The 27500-nt window shown below is 44.5% G+C and overlaps 1 protein-coding gene across 2 annotated transcripts in view; it reads right to left on the bottom strand.

Annotated features, from left to right (window-relative positions):
• HSD17B4 (hydroxysteroid 17-beta dehydrogenase 4) overlaps positions 1-27500 on the bottom strand; it is a 509464-nt gene that overhangs the window by 130278 nt on the left and 351686 nt on the right. For both annotated transcript variants that reach the window (XM_075324972.1, XM_075324979.1), the window contains exon 17: positions 26803-26868. In XM_075324972.1, coding sequence (XP_075181087.1) covers positions 26803-26868 — 66 coding nt within the window. The remainder of the gene's footprint in view (positions 1-26802; positions 26869-27500) is intronic.

Below are 27500 nucleotides of genomic sequence, written 5' to 3' on the forward strand. Positions count from 1 at the left end.
ACACATGTGTGTCTCTGGCATAAACTCAGGGAGTTTTGTTCACTCCCTCACACTAAGGACCCACGTCCATGTTCCTGTTTCCTTTTAACCCTCCTTTCAGCCTGCAGGGAAACAGCATTAACCCTGGAGTGGAGTTGCTTTCTATACATGGAGGGAGCACAACCGGGGCGAGACATACCGGCCGTCATAGATAACCCCGGTCACAGTCTCACAATATATATATATATATGTATATATTATATTATAATATATATATATATATATATATATATATATATATATATATATATATATATATATATATATATATATATATACATACTTTATGACCCTTAGTTGCCTAATGTGGACCCTACCTAGTAACAGAGGTTGGATACCCTAAACTGAAAGACATTGGTATCTTCGCTCAACATTGACTGAGCTCTGAACAGTCCCTAAGAATATTGTTACCATTAAGTATATAAATGGTACACAATACAAACATCATAAGAATATATATAAAACCATCCTCAAAGGGAGTAACAATAAATTGATGATACTGCAGAAAAAAAAAATATAATTGTATAATTATAAAGCCTATAAGGTACTCATCTGGAATTACTGATGATCCGTAATTTTTTTTTTATACCTCCTGATGCGTTTTCCCTGCAGTATAATGAGGTTATTCAGGGAAATACATTTCTGGACCCATTTATAGAGCTGGTATGGATGGGTACTTGGTAGATTCCATGATGACTGAGTTACAGGTCATATGTTCACTTCTTGCACCATTAATAAATAGACCCATATTGGCTGCATGTAAACAGCAGTTTTATGAGAAAAATCATGTAACCATTAAAACCATATCCAATTGGCAAAAAGTCAGAAACATATTATAAACATTCGATCATCGCTCTCCAACCTGTGGCTCGAGGCTGTCTGTCAGCTTGTTGCATTAGCATCAGTCTAGCAACAAACTATGAGGAGCAGATGACCAGTAGTCCCGCACTGAAGTGCAGATCTGGATGCCCATATACTGGCCTTGCAGGATTAAAGATAATTTAAGTATGGTAAACTAAAGACAGGATACTACATATCAGAGGAGGCGCTTGAAGCTGGACCTGTCAGTGTGGTGGGAGAGCTTGATAAGAGAATATGGAATGTAGAAGTTGTGGGAAACCCTGGATCTTGGGCTACTCCCTTGATGTGACTTCTGTGGAAAATACTGGCAATTGAGGCTCTGTGTGTCACAACTATGAGGAGGTGGGAGCTGAATGTGACTCACAACCCACTCTCAGAGCTGAATATGGCTTGTGACCCTCTCAGAGCTGTATGTGGCTCGTGACCCTCTCTCAGAGCTGAATGTTGCTCGCGAAACACTCTCAGAGCTGAATGTGGCTCGCGACCCTCTCTCAAAGCTGAATGTGGCTTGTGACCCCCTCTCAAAGCTGAATGAGGCTTACGACCCTCGCTCAGAGCTGAAAGTGGCTCTCAAAGTCACAAAGTATTGGGCCAATGGTGACCCACACCCATCACCAATTCTGAAATTTCAAACGACACTTAAAAATGTAATACATTTCCAAATTCAAGCAAAGAAAAATATCCAGTGGTCCATTATGTAAAGGCAAGGCTGCATGAAAGTTAACAAAATCTGCCTCAGGGTATGCCATCTATGACTGTTTAGGTGGCTCTACCCACACGATACAACTGAACAAGGGTTTAGATGGCTTGGTGAATAATAAATAATTTAATGAGCTTATCACCTGCAGAAGATACACACAGGTGGGATCCCAAAGTCTCCTACTAAGACCGCCCACTGGACCATAAATTTCATGACGAGGTTTAAAGCAATAAAACAAGTTATACAGAAACTTTTCTCACAAAATTATATATCAATCTGTTCTGCTTTCTCTGCTCTATAACAAGCTGCCTGCAAAGTAGAATGTGATGGTCACAGGTTCCCTTTAGATAGGACCTTTCAACAAATGATCATGTTAAACTAGACAAGAGGATGTAATAGTGGCTGCAGAGCCTCTCTGAGATATTAGTAATTAAAGTATTTGGCACCTAATGAGTTAACTTCTTTTATGGTCCAAGTGGGTGTTAGCCGACAGTTTTCAATGGGGACATGTACTTCTATTCAAGTATGATGCTGACCAATCATAAGCAGACAGCAACCTTCAGGTGAAAAAACACGGCTCACCAAAGATTAGAGCAGGTTTCTCAGTATGAGAGATGTGATACTATAGCCCTGATTTCCTGGTCCAACTGCCCGCATGCATCAATGTGGGGGGGGGTCACATTGTAATGACAGCTCTGATCTCACTGCAGAGTGATTACAAGTTGCTTGAGCACAGCAGACATAAGTATTAGTGTTGAGCAAGTACCTAACTATTCGTACTCGCTATACTCATATGCGAGTATTAGACAGTACTCCATTATTTGTTCCGAATAGCATGTGCAATGCAAGTCAATGGGGACAAACTCGCAAATTAACGAGTAACCCGAATACCGTACTATTCATGAGAGCAGCGAATAGTGCGGAATTCGGGGTACTCGTTACATTGCGAGTATTCCCCATTGACTTGCATTGCACACACTATTCGGAACAATAACACGAGTATTAGACAGCACTCGTTATGAGTATAGCGAGTACGAATAGTTAGGTACTCGCTCAACTCTAATAAGTATGATTACTGGCACACTCAGTAATCAAGAGAGCTGATAGAAGGGTTTGTAATGTGACACAGACAAAATCAGCTTATCTGCCCCTCTCCCCACACTGACTCATGCAGGAGGTTAGACCAGGTAATCATTTGGTGTCATTACACCTCACACTGAGAAATCTGATAGACGCTTTGGTGGGGTGTGTTTTCTTGAGTGCTGCTGCCTCTTCTTTTGAGTGTTGCTGCCTGGGTTTGATCAGTATCATAATAGAAAGAAGGAATACACGCCCACAGTGAAACCTGTCAGGTAAGACCCAGTTGGACTTAAAATAAATAAATAAAAAATAAATAAATAAATTAAAAATGAAATATGCTAATATGCAACTGAGAGGAAAAAAAGATTTATTTTGCTCTACAGCCATTGTTACATCCTGTGTCCAGTTCAACATAAGAAACATGGTGAAAGGTCCCCTTTAAAGGAGGGACAGATAGGGTGTGAATGTGACATACCTCTTCCAGCAGCCTGGTAAAGTAGCACTGTGATAACGTGATAAGCTGAGGTTGTGTGTGAAATTATGTGAAATTTGCCTTTTTTTTCTAATTTTTTTTATATTGTTCCAATACACATTAAGGAAATAAACGTGTATAACAAAACATGTAATTGCAATAATTTTCTCAGAGAAATACGGAACTTATGTTTTTGGAACAATTTCAAGGGGGCCAACAATATTGGCTATGACTGTAGAAAATAATTTTCATCGGAAAACCATTTAAGTCTTTAAAAGCTCCACTCCAGCATTTTTTCTTATTGCACAGCTGGAGTGGAGCTTTAAGGCCTAAGACACACGGCATGAATATCGGAGCGAGTGGAACGTGATAAAACATGGCATTTCACTCGGACCAATATTAGCCTGTGTGTCAGCACTCATGAGCGATTATTTTCTCAGCCCTAATCGGACCAAGAAAATAGTCGCAGCATGCTGCGGGTGCAATGCGAGTCTTTTTCTCTCGCACCCATTCAAGTCTATAGGGCGAGAGAAAAAAAAAAAAATCGCATTGCACTCGCAGTACACCGGTGTACCATGAGTGCAGGGCGAGAATGACAATAGCCGGCTACTGAGGAGAGAGGGAGATAAATCCCCCACCCACCGCAGCTGTGGTCCGATCGCATGATCGGACCTCAGTCGCAATGACACTCACATCACACTCGGCTCGTTGAGTGTCATGTGAGAATCGCAGTGGATCCCCGTGTGGCCCCAGCCTTATTGTAAGACCCCCGCCTCCTGTCTTATACTCGCCTGTCGCTATATTTGCCTTTTTCCAGAGTCACTTTGGTTTATCTCCTACGTTTTGTGACCTGCTGTCATTTACAGTGTTTCATGGAGCGCGATGGGGGTCACAAGTCAATACAAGTCTACAAGAGCCTCGTTATCGCTCTCAGAGTTGCATTCAGATCTTGTGATGTAAGTTCTGACCAGTCAGACGTTATAAGCACAATATGGTGCCACAGGACCAGAACAGCGCAGAAAAACGATGAAGCACGTAGAAGGTGGGTATATAACAGAGTGCAGGGGACTTACATTTAAAGACCACTCCAGAGCTGAAAAAAAACAAACCGCTGAAGTGGTGCTTTAAGTAACCATAGCTCTCATCCTAAACAGTGACACAGTTACAATCCATATGATACACAAATCATGTTTTTGTTATTTTAGTCTGTGAGGCTTCCAACTTTTCACATGGAAACAAAAACATCTTAACTAATTGCAGAGCAAGGAGCATATTTCATAGATGTCTGGTGCTGAATCGCTGAACTAGCAAACTTCCATGCAGCCTGGGTTTTTCTATTTAGAGCTCACGTCTCCTTAGTACCGGCCTAAGTAGCGCAGAGCAGCTGCCAATTAACAACACTTCCATCTGAAACTGATAGATCATTCAACACTGACTCAGTGATCCCAATTAGTGACTGTGTAGATACATGGATTGGCACCGTGAATGCTGTTCTTTTCATATTTCAAGAATGCTTTACTGGCTTAATCCTGATAGACGCAGCTACAGGATTTCACACAGAGAATGTAAATTGTAAGATCAAGTCATTTTGATGAGAAACTTTGGTAAAACTTAAGATCTCTGTAAAATTTTCAAAGAAACAAATTTAAAAGAAAGGAAGAATGTGAGAATGACAAATCGCAAAGCTTAACCTATATCACCATTGTAATAGGGCTTTCTGAAAAAATATAAGAGATGTCAATCATGAGTCAAAGATGAGGCCAAATAGGACATGTACAGCTTTCATTCAGCTCCCTGGCAGCAATCATCCTTCACTTACACCTCAGTATGGTGTGCAATATAGTAATTTATCTAAAAAGGTTCTATGGTGGTGCCTTCATCAGGCAAAAATACTATGAATGAGCTTGTCCAGTGCAAAAAAACAAACATGGTCAAAATTGTTGGTACCCCTCTTAATGAAAGAAAAACCCTAATGTTCACAGAAATAAATTGACAAAAGTAATAATAAATAAAAAATCTATGAAAATGAACAAATTAAAGTCAGACATTGCTTTTCTGCGTCCACAGAATTTAAAAAAAAAACCCTCATGAAATAGGCCTGGACAGAGATGATGGTACTCTCCTCCTTAACTTAATATTTTGCTGCACAACCTTTTGAGGCAATCACTGCAATCAAACGATTCCTGTAACTGTCAATGAGACTTCTGCACCTCTGACAGGTATTTTGGCCACTCCTCAAGAGCAAACTGCTCCAGTTGTCTTGTGCTTGAAGGTTGCCTTTTCTAGATGGCAAGTTTCAGCTCTTTCCGAAGATGCTCATTAGGATTTAGGTCAGGGCTCATAGAAGCCCACTTCAGAATAGTCCAATGTTTTCCTCTTAGCCATTCTTGGGTGTTTTTAGCTGTGTGCTTAAGGTCAGTTTTTAGCTATGTGTTTTGAGTGACAGCAGCTGCTGTCACTCAACAAGCTGCTGATTTTACCGACTGTACTTGCCTGTGTTTCAAAACCTAAAACATCCTAACTGACAACTAAAGGTATGTATAAAATCAGCATAATAGCGCCAGTATAGCACAGGCTTTAGGTCATACAGGAAAATCCTGGTGATTGTTGAGCTTGAAAGAAAATGACTCCTTCCAGCGCCAAGACCCCTAAAAGGACCTGTGCTGACTTTGGTGTGACTTTTAGAGCTGTCAGACATCTAATGGCCACATGCTTTGGCAAACACTAAGCTTTCATTAACAGTACGCAATCGATTTATATATATTTTCTAATACAGTGGGTATGGAAAGTATTCAGACCCCTTTAAGTTTTTCACTCTTTGCTTCATTGCAGCCATTTGGTAAATTCAAAAAAGTTCATTTTTTTTCTCGTTAATGTACACTCTGCACCACATCTTGACAGAAAAAAATAAAAATGGAGAAATTTTTCAAATTTATTAAACAAGAAATACTGAAATATCACATAGTCATAAGTATTCAGACCCCGTTGCTCAGTATTGAGTAGAAGCTCCCTCCTTTTGAGCTAGTACAGCCATGAGCCTTCTTGGGAATGATGCAACAAGTTTTTGACACCTGGATTTGGGGATCCTCTGACATTCTTCCTTGCAGATCCTCTCCAATTCCATCAGGTTGGATGGTGAACATTGGTGGATAGCCATTTTCAGGTCTCTCCAGAGATGCTCAATTGGGTTTAGGTCAGGGCTCTGGCTGAGCCAGTCAAGAATGGTCACAGAGTTGTCCCGAGCCACTCCTTTGTTATTTTAGCTGTGTGCTTAGGGTCATTGTCTTGTTGGAAGGTGAACCTTCGACCAAGTCTGAGATCCAGAGCACTCCGGAAGAGGTTTTTTTCCAGGATATCTCTGTACTTGGTTGCTTTCATCTTTCCTTCAATTGCAACCAGTCGTCCTGTCCTTGCAGCTGAAAAACACCCCCATAACATGATGCTGCTATCACCATATTTCACTGTTGGGATTGTATTGGGCAGGGGATGAGCAGTGCCTGGTTTTCTCCACACACACCGCTTAGAATGATCACCAAAAAGTTCTATCTTCGTCTCATCAGACCAGAGAATCTTATTTCTCATAGTCTGGGAGTCCTTCATGTTTTTTTGCAATCTCTATGCGGGCTTTCATATGTCTTGCACTGACTGGCGTCCAGCAGGCCACTCTGCCATAAAGGCCCAACTGGTGGAGGGCTGCAGTGATAGATGACTTTGTGGAACTTTCTCTCATCTCCCTACTGCATCTCTGGAGCTCAGCGACAGTGATCTTGTGGTTCTTCTTTACTTCTCTCACCAAGGCTCTTCTCCCACAATTGCTCAGTTTGGCTAGACTGCCTGGTCTAGGAAGAATTCTGGTGGTCCCAAACTTCTTCCATTTAAGGATTATGGAAGCCACTGTGCTCTTAGGAACCGTGAGTACTGCAGAAATTCTTTTGTAACCTTGGCCAGATCTGTGCCTTGCCAGAATTCTGTCTCTGAGGTCCTTGGGCAGTTCCTTTGACCTCATGATTCTCAATTGGTCTGACATGTACTGTGAGCAGTGAGGTCTTATACCGTATTTTTCGGACCATAAGACGCACTTTTTTTCCCCCAAATGTTGGGGGAAAGTTGGGGGTGCGTCTTATGGTCTGACTGTGGCATGCGGGGAATGAGGGTGCTGCGGTGGAGCGGGTCATCGGGGGCACGAGCAGGCTACTATAGCAGCCTGCCGTGACCACGTGTGCCCGCTGATTACATATGCACGCCCATCCTCCCGCCCATTTCTCAGCGCAGAAGCCGGCGCTGACAGGTGGGCGGGAGGACGAGCGGGGACGCGGGCATAGTAAAGAGCCGGTCCACATGATCACCCCTGGCAATTACAGCCTGGAGTGATCATGTGCGGCTGTATTCACTGCCCCCTGCACATCATTATCAGCACGGGGTGCAGTGAATCAGTGCACTCACCCGTCCCTGTGTGTGGAGCCGTTCCCCCGCAGCACGCAATGTCTTCCTGTCTGTGCCGGTCAGCTGATCTGTGCTGATCAGCTGATCGGCACAGACAGGAAGACATCGCGTGCTGCAGGGGAACGGCTCCACACGCAGGTCAGCGGCGCAGAGAGGAAGATGATCGGTGCTGGAGGGAGTGAGGAAAAGGTGAGTATAAACATTTGTTTTTTTTTCTCTGTGCTATAGGATACAGGCCATATACCAGGATGGTATATGAGCACGATGGGGGCATATAGCAGGATGGGAGTATATGAGCAGGAGGGATTGGGGGTATATGAACAGGATGGAAGTATATGAACAGGATGGGGGTATATGAACAGGATGGATGGGGGGTATATGAACAGGTTGGAAGTATATGAACAGGATGGATGGGGGGTATATGAACAGGATGGGGGTATATGAACAGGATGGGGGTATATGAACAGGATGGGGGTATATGAACAGGATGGGAGTATATGAGCAGGATGGATGGGGGGTATATGAACAGGATGGGGGTATATGAACAGGATGGGGGTATATGAACAGGATGGGAGTATATGAGCAGGACGGATGGGGGGTATATGAACAGGATGGGGGGTATATGAACAGGATGGGGGGTATATGAACAGGATGGGGGGTATATGAACAGGATGGGGGCTATATGAACAGGATGGATGGGGGCTATATGAACAGGATGGGGGTATATGAACAAGATGGGGGTATATGAACAGGATGGGGGTATATGAACAGGATGGGGGTATATAAGCAGGATTAGGGTTTATAGCAGGATCATATACAAGGCAGGAGGATCATTACCAGGATGGGGTACCTTAGTGGAGAATTTGGGGACATTACCCCCATAACAGTGTCAGCAGCAGATCCTCGCCCCATAACAGTGTGTCATGACCACATTTTTTTGCTTAAAGTTTTATTTTCCTATTTTCCTCCTCTAAAACCAGGGTGCGTCTTATAGTCCGGTGCGTCTTATAGTCCGAAAAATACGGTATAGAAAGGTGTGTGCCTTTCCAAATAAAGTCCCATCAGTTTAATTAAACACAGCTGGACTCCAATGAAGGAGTAGAACCATCTCAAGGAGGATCACAAAGAAATGGACAGCATGTGACTTAAATATGAGTGTCTGAGCAAAGGGTCTGAATAATTCTGACCATGTGATATTGCAGTTTTTCTTGTTTAATAAATTTGCAAAAATCTCTGCATTTCTGGTTTATTTCTGTCAAGATGGGGGTTTATTTCTGTCAAGATGGGGTGCAGAGTGTACATTAATGAGAAAAAAATTAACTTTTTTGAATTCCCCAAATGGCTGTAATTAAACAAAGAGAAAAATATAAAGGGGTCTGAATACTTTCCGCACTCACTGGACTTTGACACAGTCACATCCTGTTTACATTTTTTTGAGTCAGCCTGTATGTTTAGGGAAGACAAAATAAAAAAAGTGACATGTTCAGGAGGGTTTTTCCAATTTTAACGTAACAGTGTGTTAGAGGGAATTTTTTCTTTACGTCTGGACCATATTCTGCTGTCCTAGAGAAGTGCCTTTTTCCATTGCAGAGATGAAGCCTTTGTTCCCATATAACAAACATGTACTCGAAAAGAAATTAGGGCAACCATTAGTTATGGTGGATGCTCTACAGGGAAAGCGGCTGCAGATAACAATATGTCTTCAATAAAAAAGCAAATAAAATGGAACAGAGGACCTGATGATAGGTCTCCTTCAATTTCCCTTAAGATTTACACTTGCGGTGCATGATTAGCATGCAAAAAAACCCACCTAGGCATATTGTAGAAAGACTGGCATTCCTTTTATATCTTAGCTCAGTGGTGATGTGATTAATGACAGTTCTGTCGCAAAGAACTCATCTGGTAAGATGTTCAAGTATTTAACTGCTGAAATTGGATTTGTGACTTTTCATCATGAAACGTGAGATATTTTATAAATGTGTCTTATGGATAACGCCTCAAGTCCTTTAGTAGCACAAATGAAAATGACAGAGTCATAACATCAGTTAGTGAGTTACACAACATAGCTCTCCTCTCTCTGCATCCCGGGGTAATTATTCTCTAATTACATCTACTTTACACTGTGGGGCTGCAAAGCTCACAAATTACTAATATGACAAAACTGCACATTCAATCCATGAAAGAAGAGCTTTCTGCAGCCATGTATGTGTGACTACGAGTCACAAATGACTACTCCAAGCAGCCGGTCAGCCAGCAGATTCTGTCCAGCCCTCTCCACTTGACTTGACTGACATATCTCCCTTAAACACATATGGAGACCTGTCAATAATGGACAGTGGGTGAGGAGATACCTCCCTCTGGAGACCAGTCTACTGGTCGAGTCCTCCAAGGAGCTCAGTCTGCGGCCAGCTGTTCAAACTTAATTTTCTCTGATACTGGGTAGGGTTTAAGGGGAAACCATACATGACTGCAATATTTACATATTTTTAAATAAACATGTGCCCTACCACTTATCATACACTAACCAATGACTAAATTAGGGTAATTCCATGTCAAGTGGACCAGTGGTCCCCACTCGACTTTCTCCGATTTTGTTGACAATTTATAAGGATGTACATGTATGTTTGAAAAGAGGTTCTGTAAATTTTTAGGGCCAGATCTCAAATACATTGGGCACTGTTGACCTTTCACTGGAGGTTCCACCAAGCCTGCGGCTTCAGCTAAGAGGATTTTGCAAACTTTGGCACATAGCCATTAGAGTTCTATACTGGCTATGATGCTGAAATTTGGCATACTAGCTCAACTTTTGCTGCTAAACACGATAAAATTATTACCAGCTATGACAAAACAATATTTCGGCCGCAATTTTGTGTCAAAGTAGCTTGTAAAACGTGTTGCATAAAATTTATGCCTAACTTTGCCCATATATAACTTAAGACCAAAAACCAATACCGTGTTTTTCCAAAAATAAGACACTGTCATATTAATTTTGCCCCCCAAAAAAGCACTAGGGCTTATTTTTGGAGGAGGTCTTATTCTTGGAGAAACACTGTTGGGGGTAAGTTTATCCCCCCAAAAAAGCAGACCCCCCCACTTCCCAGGAGACTCATACTCACCAGACCAGGACATCTGCGTGGTTCACAGGTCCTCCGGTGATCTCCGGTCAGTGCTGCACGCTGTCCTACCCTGCTGCTAGCTGACACGCTGACACACACATCCGATTGCAAGCACACACAACCGATCACAGATACACACATCCGATCGCAGGCACACACAGCTGATCACAGATACACACATCCGATCGCAGGCACACACAGCTGATCACAGATACAGCCGATCACAGGCACACACAGCCGATCACAGATACACACAGCCGAACGCAGACATACACAGCCGATTGCAGACACACACAAGAGATCTCACACACACACACACACACACACACACATCACATCCAGCACTTACGGCAGCAGGGAATGAGAGCAAGTCACGTGTCCGGCCGCAGGTCCTGTTCATTGTGCTCCATCCACTGCACTGCCTCTCAGGATTCTCCCGGCGAGAAGAGATCGGTGTCACTGGATGAGGTGAGTGTGTATGCGATCGGATGTTTGTGTGTGTGATTTGATGTTTGCGTGTGCGATCTGACTGTGTGTGTGATCCGGTGTGTGTGTGTGTGTGTGTGTGTGTGTGTGTGTGTGTGTGTGTGTGTGTGTGTGTGTGAGAGCTGATGAGTGCAGGTGTGTGATCACTGCAGGTCCTGCCACTCAGTGTCGGGTGAGTGTAATTGATGGGTGCCGCTGTGTATAATGAAGTGTCCTGCAGTGTCTGCAACTTTTTTAGCTGCAGGGACACTTCATTATTGATCCGCGACTAGGGCTTATTTTTGGGGGAGGGCTTATATTTAAGCCTTTCTCCGAAAATGCTGAAAATCCCTGCTAGGGCTTTTTTTTGGGGGAGGTCTTATTTTTGGAAAAACACGGTAGTAACTGGTGCTTTGCCCTGTACACTAAACATCTACATGTCCTTGCATTGCTGCAATATCACGGTCAAAGCATATGTAATTTGTGGAAATATTCACACCCACATATGATGAAAAACTTAAAAAAAAACCGAATTTTACCTATTTTTAGGTCAAATTTCTCAAAAAGGGTACCCCTACTGATATCATTATAAAATGCACATTTTTCTCTACAAGGATCATTGGGGGTTTTTTTTGGAGTCTCTCAGTTTAAGAAAAGAAAAATGCCACTGAACATGGTGTTATTTATGCGCGTAATGCATTGATTTTGTGTTTGATTTTCAGATTCTTATCACATGTTACAGAGTTGTATTGTTGCTAGCAATGTCTATTATAATCAAAAACCTATAAACCTTTTTATTTATGAAAAGTTATTGACTATTGTTACATTTTAATGCATATATTTATTTTTTAGCGATGGAGAATGAAATTGATGAAGAATCAGCCCAGTGCTCTATCGGCCTTGCGAACAATTCGAAGTGCCACCTTAAGACATTCACCCATAGCAAGGATGAGTTGAAATTGTTTACAAGCTTTGGATTGGATGAACAGAAATTGCTGCGTCGACGAGTGGGACTAAATTTTGACGAACATTCACAAATCTGTTTACACCATGAAGCTTCATTCTTGACCAAATATGAGCATTTGCAAAAATCGTGTTGCAATCCTTTTGGGAAGAAAGGTCATAACACCAAAAAGAATTTTCGAGCTATCAATTTGTTAGCAGCCGACCAGTTGAACAAATTTACAAAGAATGATGTGAAGCCTGGCCAGAAGATGTGTACATCATGTCGAAAAGAATTTGCTAACAGGAAAAAATCAGCTGATCCAGTTTCCTCTGAATCAGATCCAGATGGAATGGAATGTTCTTCTGAAAGTCTAAATTCAAGCTTAACATCCATTGGCATCTCTCCTCTGAAATATCCAAGGGTAAGCCAGCGGGATTCACTTGGATATGCAAGGAGAAAGATAAGCCAGGTACAAAATGCATTTTCTAGCAAGATTGCTTCAATTGGAGGGCTTGAGCCGAAAGACATTGAGCAAACAAAAACAGCAGAGTGCAAAATGTGTCTGGATTACAATCACCTTTTGGCAAATTTGAAGCAAAAGCTGCAGGTGTCCAGTCGGGCACAAAAGGTCCAAATCTTGACATTGGCACCTAAAAGTTGGTCCATTAAGGCTATATCAGACAAATTTGGTGTCTCTGAACGAATGGTCAAACAAGCTCGAAAGCTTAAATGTGAACATGGGATCTTAGCCTTACCTACAATCAAGTGTGGCAAGAAAGTTTCTGAGGAAGTGAAGAAAAAGGTGCAGGCATTTTTTGAGGATGATGAATTCAGTCGAATGTACCCTGGTAAAAAAGACTATGTATCAGTGCGAATTGCAAGAGAAAAAAAGCAGATGCAAAAGCGACTATTACTGAGCAATATGAGAGAAATGTTTGTTGCCTATCTGGATCGGAATGGCCCTGAAATTGGATTTTCCAAGTTTTGTGAGCTTTGGCCAAAGTGGTGCGTAACCGTTGGATCTGCTGGAACACATTCCGTTTGTGTGTGTACCATTCACCAAAATGTCAAACTAATGCTTGCGGCATGCCCAATCAATGATGGCTACAAAGAGCTCATAGGCAAAAAGGTCTGTGGAATTGAATCCAAGGACTGTATGCTTGGCCGTTGTGATAAATGCCCGCGTCCTGAAGTTTTAAAAGAATTTCTAGTCAATGTGTTTGTCAACAGTGACCCTGAAGATATTATTGAGTTCAAACAATGGATTCACACTGATCGAGACACGCTTGATACCAAATAACTGAGTATAGAAGATTTAATTGAAGAATTGGTTTTGAAAATTTCTAAACTTTGTAGCCATCACTACATCGCCAAGCATCAAAGTTGCCATCTGAAATCGTTGAAGGAAAATCTGAGACCTGGAGAGCTTGTGATCCTTATGGACTTTGCTGAAAATTACTCATTTATTGTTCAAGATGCCATTCAAGGTTTCCACTGGGTAAATAGTCAAGCTACAGTACACCCATTTGTAATTTACTTCAAGGAGTTAAATGGTGAAGCTAAATGGCTAAGTTAAATGGATTGGGATCCTAGGCAAAGACACCCACCCTCAGGCTTCGGAACGTGCGATAAAGAGACCGCCCGCGGCTGGCCTTGCACGGCTATCGGCCATGGGTCCTAGGCGATGGGGCTGCCAATTCTTGAAAGACAGCATTATTACAATTCTTAATAGGATTATAATACCAATTCTTAGGGAATTGGTTGTGGTATAACCACCATGGACCAACGCAAGGGTTTGAATAGTGCAGTTACCATTCTTTGCGTATTAATAAATAACACCATGTTCAGTGGCATTTTTCTTTTCTTAAACGGAGAGACTCCAAAAAAAACCGAAAAAACCAATGATCCTTGTAGAGAAAAATGTGCTCTTTATAATGATATCAGAATTAAAATACTTTAGAGGCACCCTTTTTGAGAAATGAAACCTAAAAATAGGTAAAAAAGAGAATTTTGTTTACTTACCGTAAATTCTTTTTCTTATAGTTCCGACATGGGAGACCCAGACCATGGGTGTATAGCTTCTGCCTCCGGAGGACACACAAAGTACTACACTAAAAGTGTAGCTCCTCCCTCCGAGCATATACACCCCCTGGATGACAAATCCAACCAGTTTAGTGCAAAAGCTGAAGGAGGACATCCACCCATAAGTAGAGATAGAGTAAAACCCGGAATAACCGGAACCTCTGTCTACAACAACAGCCGGTGAAAAACACACGGAACTAGAAAACTGCCAACAGGCAACAGGGAGGGTGCTGGGTCTCCCATGTCGGAACTATAAGAAAAAGAATTTACGGTAAGTAAACAAAATTCTCTTTTTCTTCATCGTTCCTTATGGGAGACCCAGACCATGGGACGTCTCAAAGCAGTCCATGGGTGGGAAATAAACAGAAACTGAGAAGTAGGCAAAACCTAACTTCACCAATGGGCGACAGCCGCCCGAAGGATGCGTCTGCCCAAGCTCGCATCTGCCGAAGCATGAGCATGCACTTGGTAGTGCTTCGAAAAGGTGTGCAGACTAGACCAAGCGGCAGCCTGACAGACCTGCTGAGCCGTAGCCTGGTGCCTGAAAGCCCAAGAGGCACCGACAGCTCTGGTCGAGTGCGCCTTAATCCCCGGCGGGGGAGGCACCTGAGAACATTGGTAGGCATCGGATATAGCCGACCTAATCCAACGAGCTAGGGTCGGTTTAGAAGCCGAGAGACCCTTGCGCTGACCTGTGGTCAGCACAAAAAGAGAGGTGCACCGCCTAAGAACAGCGGTGCGTGACACATAGATCCAGAGCGTCCGCACCAAATCTAAAGCATGCAACGCTTTCTCAAAGCGATGCACAGGGGCCGAACAAAAGGAGACAATGAAATGTCTTGGTTAAGGTGGAAGGGAGACACCACCTTAGGGAGAAAGTCCGGAGTCGGACGGAGAACCACCTTGTCTTGGTGAAAAAACCAAAAAGGGTGACTCCGAAGAGAGCACAGTCAAATCAGAGACTCTCCTGAGAGAAGTTATGGCCACTAGAAAGACCACTTTCTGTGAAAGACGAAACAACGAAACCTCCCTAAGAGGCTCAAAGGGGGGTTTCTGTAAGGCCGTGAGGACCAGATTAAGGTCCCAGGGATCCAGAAGTCGCCGGTAAGGCGGAATGATGTGAGATGCGCCCTGCATGAAGGTGCGCACCTGAGCCAGCCGGGCGATATGCCGCTGGAACAACACTGACAGAGCCGAGACCCGTCCCTTGAGGGAATTGAGGGATAGTCCTAGCTGCAGACCGGACTGTAGAAAGGACAGGATGGTCGGCAAGGAAAACGGCCAAAGAGCATGGCCGGAAGAGCGACACCAGGACAGGAAGATTCTCCAAGTCCTGTGGTAAATCCTGGCCGAGGAAGACTTCCGAGCCTGAGTCATAGTGGAGATGACCTCGGAAGGAATGCCTAAAGCCGTAAGGATCCAGGACTCAAGAGCCATGCCGTCAATCTGAGAGCCGCAGAATTCTGGCGGAAAAACGGACCTTGTGAGAGAAGGTCTGGGCGGTCCGGGAGATGCCACGGAACCTCTACGGACAGACGGAGCAGGTCTGGGTACCAAGCTCGCCTGGGCCAGTCTGAGGCGATGAGTATGACCCGACGGCCCTCCATTCTGATCTTGCGCAGGACTCTGGACAAGAGAGCTAGAGGGGGAAACACGTAGGCCAGACGGAACTGGGACCATTCCTGAACCAGCGCGTCCGCCACCAAGGCCTGAGAATCGTGGGAGCGAGCCACGTAAACCGGAAACTTGTTGTTGTGTCGGGATGCCATTAGATCCACTTCCGGAGTGCCCCACTTGCGGCAGATTGACCGGAACACTGCTGGATGCAGGGCCCACTCGCCGCTGTCCATGGTTTGACGGCTGAGATAATCTGCCTCCCAGTTTTCTACGCCTGGGATGTGGACTGCGGATATGGTGGACTTGGAGTCCTCCGTCCACTGAAGGATGTGTTGAATTTCCAACAGGGCTAGGCGGCTGCGAGTCCCGCCCTGGTGATTGATGTCGGCAACTGCTGTCGCGTTGTCTGACTGGACTCGAATGTGCTTGCCCGCCAACAGGTGGTGAAAAGCTACGAGAGCTAGGAGCACAGCTCTGATTTCCAGCACATTGATCGAGAGGGCTGATTCGGACGGAGTCCAAGTGCCCTGTGCTCGGTGGTGGAGAAACTGCTCCCCAGCCGGATAGACTGGCATCCGTGGTGGGAATCACCCAGGACGGGGCCAGAAAGGAGCGTCCCTGGGACTGCAAGGAAGAGGTCCGCTTGTCCCAACAGCGGAGAATGTCCAGCTGCAGGGGACGCAGATGGCAAAGGGAACCGCTTCCATTGACGCCACCATCTGACCCAGCACCTGCATGAGGTGCCTGATGGAATGACGGCGGAGCCTCAGCAGAGAGCGAACCGCCAGATGAAGGGACTGCTGTTTGACTAAGGGCAGCTTCACAAGTGCCAGCAGAGTCTCGAATTGCATCCCTAGGTATGTAAGTTCCTGGGTCGGGGTCAGAGTGGACTTGGGCAGCTTGACAAGCCACCCGAATTGAACAAGCGTGGCGAGAGTGAGCGAGACACTCCGCTGAGAGTGAGCGAGACACTCCGCTGACAGTCTGTACTGGATGAAGCCTTGACTAGAAGGTCGTCCAGGTAAGGAATCACTGCCAACCCCTGGAGGTGCAGAACCGCAACCACTGCTGCCATGACCTTGGTGAATACACGAGGAGCCGTGGCTAACCCAAAGGGGAGAGCCACGAATAGGAAATGTTCCTGTCCGATTACAAAACGTAGCCAACGCTGGTGTGAAACTGCGATTGGCACATACCGATAGACATCTCTGATGTCGATGGATGCTAAGAAATCTCCTTGGGTCATTGACTGATCGCAGAGACTCCATGCAAAAATGCCGCACCTGAACATGCTTGTTGAGAAGCTTGAGATCCAGGTCGGAAGGCACCGTCCTTTTCGGGGACTAGGAAGAGATTTGAGTAGAAATCTCAGAACCGTTCCCAGTCGGGAACTGGTACAATTACTCCATTGGTCTGCAAGAATGCCACGGCCTGTGAGAAGGCGGCGGCCTTAGAGCAGGGGGGAGTTGACAGAAAAAAATCTGTTTGGCGGGCTGGATAGAATTCTATTCTGTAGCCGTGGGAGATGATATCCCACACCCACTGATCGAAGACGTTTTGAAACCACACGTCGCCCAAGTGGGAGAGCCTGCCACCGACCAAAGGACGTTGCTGGCGCGGCCAGATAATCAAGAGGAGGCTGCCTTGGTGGCAGCAGCTCCTGCGGACTTCTGAGGACGCGGCTTCATGCGCCAGTTGGTTGACGGACCTTGGCTGAGTTAGTGGACGAGGCTGAGGGCTTAGAGGACGACCAGTTAGAGGAACGAAAGGAACGAAACCTCGACTGGTCCTGCCCTGGACAGGATTCCTGGGTTTGTGGCATGGAAGTGCTCTTCCTGCCAAAAACTTCCTTAATAATTTCATCCAGTTGTTCACCGAATAGACTGGTCCCAGCAAAAGGGAGCCCAGCAAGGTACTTCTTAAGAAGCATCTGCCTTCCGCTCTAGAAGCCACAGGAGCCTGCGGATAGCGAGGGAAGCAGCCGAGGCCACCGCAGTGCGGTGACAGTCTCCAGCATGGCAGACATGGCATAGGATGAAAACACTGAAGCCTGGAAGGTAAGGCAACCATTTTGGGCATAAAGACCCTGGTGAGGGAACGCATCTTCTCCCGAGAAGCAGAGATGGCTTTGAGAGCCCGCACTGCTGCAAAAGATGGGGAGAACGAGGCCCCTGACGCCTCATATATAGATTTGGCCAGAAGGTCAACCTGGCGGACAGTGGAATCCTTAGAGAGGTGCCGTCAGCCACTGATACAACTGTCCGGGCTGAAAGACTAGACACCGGAGGGTCCACCCTTGGTGAATGAGCCCACTCCTTGACCACCTCTGGTGGAAGGGGAAAACAGTCATCAGAACCACGCTTTGGGAAGCGTCTGTCAGGACAGGCTCTGGGCTAGGTCACCGTGGGCTGAAAAACTGGAGTGGTTAAGGAACACACTCCTTGTTCTCTTAAGGTATACTGATGCCTTTCTGCCAGCGGGGGATGCTCCCCTGATACAGGCGGATTGAGGTCCAGTACAAATATAATGGACGCAATCAAATCATTAGCATCTGCGTCACCTTCGGACAGCTCAATGGGGTACATGAAGTAGCGTCCGAGCCCCTAGTAAAGGCATCCTCCTCGTCCTGCGAGTCAGCTCGTGATCAGAGCCGCGGGACGAGGAAGGAAAGGGGACCCTGCGTCTCCATTTTAGGAGGACGGGGTCTGAGACCAGATGAAGAATCGTGTGTGAGCTTTGCTGAGCGAGCAGCAGAAGCGCCCTGAGAAGGGGGCTGATGCATGCTCAGCAGTGTCCGGGACAGCTGTCCCCAGGAGAAACCGGGGGTTCAGCCACCGGAGCCGGAGCGGCCGAGGGACCACTGAGGAGATTCCAGGCTGAGGGACCACTATGTTAGAGCAAGCATCACAATGTGGTTATGTGCTCGGTACAGGCAGTACGAGTCTACATGCAGTGCATATTAAGAACAGCCTTGCAGCCCTGCTCTGATGTGAGACATGCTGCAGAAGTGGGGGCTCTGTCCAGAATGACCCCCAGCAGAGTATATAAACAGAGTATATAAGCAGCTGCACAACCGGAGGTTGTGGCTTGCCAGACCGTTTAACATAGAGACATCTCTGTGCCCTCCAGATCCCCCAGCCCAGGCCCCCATTTGTCACAATGTGGTTATGCAGACATTGAGAACGCTGATAAAATGGCGCCGGAGCGAGGAGAGGGGGCGGGGCCTACTCTGAGAGCGGGATACGGAGGGCAAATGAGGTATACAGGGGAGGGAATCTTTCCTCAGTGAGGAGTGTCCGTTCCCTGTGCTGAACAGCCGCTGGGCGGAGCCGCACTGTCCCTCTGCATGACTGACATGCAGGGGCAGTGAAAAACGAAACTAGGCCTCAGGCGAAGCCGGGGCCTAGATTTAAACATGCGGCCAGCGTGCAGGCACCATCGGCGCGGTTCTCCAGTGAAAACTGGAGAACCGGCCGGAAATGTTAACACAGTCATATAACACACTCTCCCCAATATATAAATACAAGGGACCCCTGGAAAGACCACTTTCTGTGGTAATAACGTCTCAATACTTAGCTTTTGAGACGCAGGTGCCAGGTCCCTGGGGGGGGTGAGCGCTCCGTCCGGCAGGATCCTGAAAGGGCTGCGGATGGAGACCGGTCTCCTGCAAAGCAGTGAGAACCGTGATGGCTCCCACTTCAAGCCAGAGCCTCAGGGGATGGTGAAGGAGCGCGGCATGTGAAGGCTCCAGCCTTGTAAAATCAACCTTAACAGCACCGCCGACACAGTGGGGTGAGAAGGGACATGCCGGGAGTCCAGATTGGACCCGCTTTTCTTCCAAATCTTTGAAATCAAAAATCAAAATTCAGAGAATGCATGTGTGTGTGTGACCTCCTGAACACAAAGCATTGAACTGGTTGGATTTGTCATCCAGGGGGTGTATATGCTCGGAGGGAGGAGCTACACTTTTAGTGTAGTACTTTGTGTGTCCTCCGGAGGCAGAAGCTATACACCCATGGTCTGGGTCTCCCTAAGGAACGATGAAGAAATTCGTTTTTTTTTAAGTTTTTCATCATATGTGGGTGTGAATATTTCCACAAATACATATGCTTTGACCGTGATATTGCAGCAATGCAAAGTCATGTAGATGTTTGGTGTACAGGGCAAAGCACCAGTTACTATTAGTTTTTGGTCTTGAGTTATACATGGACAAAGTTAGGCATAAATTTTATGCGACACGTTTTACAAGCTACTTTGACACAAAATTGCGGCCGAAATATTGTTTTGTCATAGCCGGTAATAATTTTATCGTGTTTAGCAGCAAAAGTTGAGCTAGTATGCCAAATTTCAGCATTATAGCCAGTATAGAACTCTAATGGCTATGTGCCAAAGTTTGCAAAATCCTCTTAGCTGAAGCCGCAGGCTTGATGGAACCTCCAGTGAAAGGTCAACAGTGTCCAATGTATTTGAGATCTGGCAGTAAAAATTTACAGAACCTCTTTTCAAACATACATGTACATCCTTATAAATTTTCAACAAAATCGGAGAAGGTCGAGAGGGGACAATTTTTAAAACTGGTCCACTTGATGTTGAATGACCCATTACATTTCCCTAAAATATACCCATGTTTAAAACTGTATGCAGTAATAAAAAGGTTGAGGGCTATGAAAATCAGACCGCAAATGTTTTACTTATAGGGATTGTCTGGGTATCCTACCAATAGGTAATCGAAAGCTGCTGATCCACAACACAGCAGCTCAACAATCACCTGTTCTTTTCTCCAACAGCGGCTGAATGTAAACTTTGAATGGAGCTCATAAGTACAGCTTAGTTTAAAGGGGTTACCATCTACTTGGACAACCCCTTCTCATTCACCGTTTGCCCCCATTTAAACAAACTATTTAGGGAACATGCTCATGATCAGAATTACTAGCGTTTTGGAAGTAGCATACTTTTGCTGCGTCCAAAACGCTGCGTTGTACAGTGCTAGCACAGTGGATGGGATTTATAGAAATCTCATGCCCACTGTACATTTTAACACTGTGTAAATTGACCTGCGGTGCGGGTTTCCTACCAGCAGCATGTCAATTTCTCCTGCAGAGACGCTAGAGTCTCCTGCGCGGGAGAACACCGCAAACGCTTTTATACTGGCCTTTCGTGCTGATGCAATGGTGTCGGCACTCGCTTTCCTGTGGCTCACAGTGTGACTCACTTGAGCCCTGCACCCAAGCAGAGCAGTCTTCAACGTCTACACCTTCAGACAAATCAGACCTTAATAGGAAGTCATTGGCCAGGGGAATGATAGGTCAGCAAATACCAATGCCCGAAAAATGCCTTTCAGTTACATTCACCCAAATGATGCAAAAGATCAAACATACTAAAGTTTTTTCAAAGTGCAGGCAATGACGCAGCATCTTTCCCCCGTACAGTATGTAAGATTTATCAGTGTGCAAGACACAAATATCTTACAATATGCCAATGCAAGAATTTTCCAATATTTTTCTCACTTATGTTGTACCAAATTTACACAACACTAGAAACAGCAGAGCAGGTTTTTCCACAAACATGAGGCTCAGTTTGATTACCATAATCTACAATGTGTTTTTACCAGATAACTACCATACATATCCCTTACACTGTTCAAAACCAGCAGCTTCCCTTCATACAGTACATGATAAAAAGGTCTGACAACAGAGATCTCTAGGGTATGCTCAGTGTATGTAAATGTACAGGACTACAATTGACCTCAAAGTAAAATACTGTACATATCTCTATGGATTGACCTGCCATTATTGGTGTCTACAGGGAAATGTCAGGTCTCTATTGAATGAGTGGAAGCAGAACAGGGTCAGCACTGGGCCCTCTGTCACCAAAGGTCCCATCTCAATAGCAAAGACTGCCTTTAAGAAAGTCCTGTCCACACATTTATCTTGTTTTCACCATGACATAACACGTCTTTTGTGCAATTCATCTTCTATACTTACTGGCAATGCACAAATAAACAGGATTTCACAGGATTTCTCTGTAAATAGTCTGACATGGTCAGCACTGATTAGACATTGTATGGCTTGCTTCTTCATAACACATCACATTTTACATGATAAAGTTTGCCATTACTTGGTTGTTCCAAGCAATACTATAAATAAAAATATATATATATATACACACACACACACACACACACACATACAGTGCCTACAAGTAGTATTCAACCCCCTGCTGTTTTAGCAGGTTTACACATTCGGAATTAACTTGGCATTGTGACATTTGGACTGTAGATCAGCCTGGAAGTGTGAAATGCACTGCAGCAAAAAAGAATGTTATTTCTTTTTTTTTTTTTAAATTGTGAAAAGTTTATTCAGAGGGTCATTTATTATTCAACCCCTCAATCCACCAGAATTCTGTTTGGTTCCCCTAAAGTATTAAGAAGTATTTCAGGCACAAAGAACAATGAGCTTCACATGTTTGGATTAATTATCTCTTTTTCCAGCCTTTTCTGACTAATTAAGACCCTCCCCAAACTTGTGAACAGCACTCATACTTGGTCAACATGGGAAAGACAAAGGAGCATTCCAAGGCCATCAGAGACAAGATCGTGGAGGGTCACAAGGCTGGCAAGGGGTACAAAACCCTTTCCAAGGAGTTGGGCCCACCTGTCTCCACTGTTGGGAGCATCATCCGGAAGTGGAAGGCTTATGGAACTACTGTTAGCCTTCCACGTCCTGGACAGCCTTTGAAAGTTTCCACCCGTGCCGAGGCCAGGCTTGTCCGAAGAGTCAAGGCTAACCCAAGGACAACAAGGAAGGAGCTCCGGGAAGATCTCATGGCAGTGGGGACATTGGTTTCAGTCAATACCATAAGTAACGTACTCCACCGCAATGGTCTCCGTTCCAGACAAGCCCGTAAGGTACCTTTACTTTCAAAGCGTCATGTCAAGGCTCGTCTACAGTTTGCTCATGATCACTTGGAGGACTCTGAGACAGACTGGTTCAAGGTTCTCTGGTCTGATGAGACCAAGATCGAGATCTTTGGTGCCAACCACACACGTGACGTTTGGAGACTGGATGGCACTGCATACGACCCCAAGAATACCATCCCTACAGTCAAGCATGGTGGTGGCAGCATCATGCTGTGGGGCTGTTTCTCAGCCAAGGGGCCTGGCCATCTGGTCCGCATCCATGGGATGGATAGCACAGCCTACCTGGAGATTTTGGCCAAGAACCTCCGCTCCTCCATCAAGGATCTTAAGATGGGTCGTCATTTCATCTTCCAACAAGACAACAACCCAAAGCACACAGCCAAGAAAACGAAGGCCTGGTTCAAGAGGGAAAAAATCAAGGTGTTGCAGTGGCCTAATCAGTCTCCTGACCTTAACCCAATTGAAAACTTGTGGAAGGAGCTCAAGATTAAAGTCCACATGAGACACCCAAAGAACCTAGAGAACTTGGAGAAGATCTGCATGGAGGAGTGGGCCAAGATAACTCCAGAGACCTGTGCCGGCCTGATCAGGTCTTATAAAAGACGATTATTGGCTGTAATTGCAAACAAGGGTTATTCCACAAAATATTAACCCTAGGGGTTGAATAATAATTGACCCACACTTTTATGTTGAAAATGTATTAAAATTTAACTGAGCAACATAACTTGTTGGTTTGTAAGATTTATGCATCTGTTAATAAATCCTGCTCTTGTTTGAAGTTTGCAGGTTCTAACTTATTTGCATCTTATCAAACCTGCTAAATCTGCAGGGGGTTGAATACTACTTGTAGGCACTGTATATACATTATATATACACACACACACACAGTTTATACTGTATATATATATCTATATATATATATATATAATTTATATTTTTTTTTTTACAATGGGGGAGCTTAAATCAGCATGAAAGGGGTTTTCCAATCAAATGATATTTGTGACTGTTTCTTATGAAAGGTCATTAGTATTAGATGGGTGGGGGTTCAACAACCAGCATACTTACTGATCACCTGGTATTCGCTCCCGCAGCGGCCATAGATAAACAATGAACAGCACTACCCAGCCTAGCTCCATTGGAAACGTAGTGGATGGAGATCAGCTCCTATACAGCTGAAGTCAGTACACATTGAATGGAGCTGTACAACTCAATATTCAATGTCTACATCTGACTACAGCCAGAGCCAATAATAGCCGATTGGTAAAAAGACCCGGTATCACATCCAAACCATCTGATATCAATGACTTATAGAATAGGATGGATACGAGGGGCTACTGATAAGTCTTTGGCTTTACCCAGAAATAAACGAGATAGGAAGATGAAACTTTACATTTATTCCACATCCTCTCCACTGATGTCAACACACATTTTACATTGGTATTCCAAGTTCTGTAAGCCTAGCAAAAAGAAGGATTTCGGTTGTGTCTCAATCCAGGCATCCATAGCAGCCATGGCATCAGAAATGGTGTGAAATTTGGTACTGTTGAAGTGTGAATAAGATGGGTGGTCAACCAACTGAAAGCCCAGCTCTGTGCAGTGCGAGCAGAGACGTTGTCTTGCAGGAACAAGATTCCTTTGGACAACTTGCCACTCCTTTTGGCCTTCAGAGCTGCCTTCAATTGGTCCAAAAGTTCAGTGTAACACCTTGCATTGATGGTGGAACCTTTTTGAAGGTAGTCCACTAGTAGCACGCCCTCCTTATCCCAGAACACAGACACGATCACCTTAGTGGCTGATTTTTGCACCCTCAACTTCTTTGGATATGGACAACTACTGTGCCTCCACTCTTGGCTGCTCTTTTTTTTCAGGGTCAGACAAATAAATCCAAGTCTCGTCCATAGTGACCAGTCGATCCAGGAAGGTCTTAACAGTCCGGAAACGCTGAAAAATGGACCCAGAAGTTTTCACTTGCATGCTTCTCTGATCTGTTGTCAAACATTTGGTGGCCCACTTTGCAAATAGTGTCCTCGTGTCCAACTGTTCAGGAATAATGACACAAACACATTCACGGGAAATCCCCATGATGTCTGCTATTGCTTTAGCTGAAATTCGTTGATTCTCCAGTATGAGGTTGTGCACAGCATCGACGATCTCCGTAACAACAACCACTCTCTGTCGTCCAGGACTTTCCTCATCATTGGTGCTGAAGTGGCCAGTTTTAAATTTGGCAACCCAGTTCTTAACTGTGGAATATGAAGGGCATTGATTCCCCAATGTCTGCAACATATCACCATTAATAGCCTTCACAGTCTTTCCTTGCAGAAACAAGAATGTTATCACTCCTCTGCTCTCAGTTGCTGTGAATATCGCATTAGACTCCGCCATTTTGTTTTGCCGCGTGCGTAGAACGTTGTTTGTTGCCATAAGCAACAAACGCAAAATTTTGAAAACATGTATTAGACACATAAGGCTTTCATGTGATATAACATTCGTTACCATAGAAACAAAAAAAAATGTCACAAAGCCAAAGACTTATCAGCAGCCCCTTGTATAATGTGTTATCCTATATATGTTGATCACAGTCCATAAACGTAATGAATTTTATTGCAGAGACTTGGATAAAATGCTCCAACATTAATTATTTTATAGGGAATACTAGTACTTAATGAAACAAACAAGTGCATAATAAGGACACATCTTCAAAATACAATTACAGTGGAACCTTGCTTAACGAGAACGATCCGTTCTGGGAGTGTGCTTGTTAACCAAGTTACTCGTTCAGCAGAGCAAGATTTCCCATAGGAAATCATTGCAATGCTGACAATTTGTTCCACAACTTGTTAAATGTCCCATCCTGGTCCCCTATTCTGTCATTCCACACACGTACAAACACACACAAACACGCACAAACACGCACAAACACACACAAACACACACAAACACACACAAACACACACAAACGCACATATTATATGCTCACCTTACCTTCCGTTCCATCGCCGGTCTCCTGGGACTTGCTGTTCTCCGGTGCGGGCCGTGTATCAGGTAACTATAACGACGAGGGAGGAACTTCCTGGCAGAGCGCTGACGTCAAAGGCAGAGCCGCTTGCCTCTGATTGGCCAGCGTGCTGCCTTTGAGTAGCGGTGACAGGAACCAGGAAGTTCCTGCTTCGTCGCTATGGATGCAGATGCCTGGAGTGGAGCGGCGCACTACAGGACCCAGGAGACCGGTGATGAAACGGAAGGTACACATATTATATGCTCACCTTACCTTCCGTTCCACCGCCGGCCTCATGGTACTTGTAGTTCGCCGCGAGCACGTCGCGATGTACAGTACCCGGGAACTACAAGATCTATGAGGCCGGTGGTGGAACGGAAGGTAAGGTGAGCATAATACTGTATGTGCGTGCGTGTGTGTTTGTGCGTGCATGTGTGTGTTTGTGTGGACTGCATGTGCGGGTTAGAGCGCGATAGATGTACGAAACCGGAAGTGTCTGAGGTGAGGATTTTGCTCGCACAGCAAAGCTTTCTCGTAAAGCGGGTTACAAATTTACAGAAAGCTTTGCTTGTTAAGCAAAATTCTCGTTCAGTAGGTTACTCGTTAAGTGAGGTACCACTGTACCTTTACATTAGAACAATCAGATTCTACCAGACTACAGGCATTGACTGGGAATACGGTATGAAAGTGTGTTTGAAGGTTGATAGCGTAAACATATCTAAAGACAAAATTACATTTACAGTGTGAAGCAATGACAAAGGCAACCGGAGAGGACATGGGGCTATCATTTTACAACTAAGTAAATCTCTGATCGGCTGCCATAAAAAGCTGGCTTCTTTCATATGAATTCCCGAGACTTAGAGTATTTTCATGACTACTTCAATTTTTTGCTAATTGTGTAAATGAATAATTTATTAAAAAGAAAATGTGTCTCTGGATGTGAAAAAAAAAACAAAACAAAAACCACAACAAAAAAAACCCAATTCAATTAACACTTTATAAAATGTATTTTACTGGTAGACTGAATAGAAATGGCACAATCATTGCAGAGAATATAAATTTACCTGATCTACGGAGGTGACATCGCTCGCAACAACATCTGGGGGGCGGCTGGGTGGGTTTGCAGTGTCCTAAAAGTAACAAAAAAGTAGGGATCAGGAAAGTTCAGGAAATATATGCACAAGCAAAGGACAAACAGGAGAAAAATACTGTCACACTTTCAGATGCAGAAGTCTTCCTCGTTCAATACAAAATTGTTTCATTTTGGACCAATTCCCTTAAGTAATATATTAAACCTTATCTAAGGCAAGTAGCCCATCTGCCATACTTTCCTTTAATTTCGCAGTATTCACAGAAAATACAGTAAAAGCCTTCCTTGTCATGTCCGCTTCCCTACAGAGATTTCTCTTCTTTTTAATGGTCAGACAAGAGATTGCAATACATATTAGAACATGAAAAATAGAAAAACAAATAAATGGATTTTTCAGGAAACTCAGAGGGCAGCTGCAAAAATATGACATAGCATAGTGAGTTTTACTGCGAGAAATAAATTATTATGACCCCGATACTTAGCCGGAAAATGGATGTGCCCGAAAATGGTTTATGTATGCCAAGGCTGGTGTACGAAAATAAAAACTAAACTTGTGGCAGGGTTTGTATTACGGATGACACGTATGAAACACAATCACACTGTACATTAATGAGCGCAACAAAGGATTTACTCAAAATATTATTTCATTATTCACTTCTTCCTTGGTTTTCA

Source organism: Anomaloglossus baeobatrachus, chromosome 1 (genome assembly GCF_048569485.1).
Source record: "Anomaloglossus baeobatrachus isolate aAnoBae1 chromosome 1, aAnoBae1.hap1, whole genome shotgun sequence".
In the NCBI taxonomy this organism is placed as follows: Eukaryota; Metazoa; Chordata; class Amphibia; order Anura; family Aromobatidae; genus Anomaloglossus; species Anomaloglossus baeobatrachus.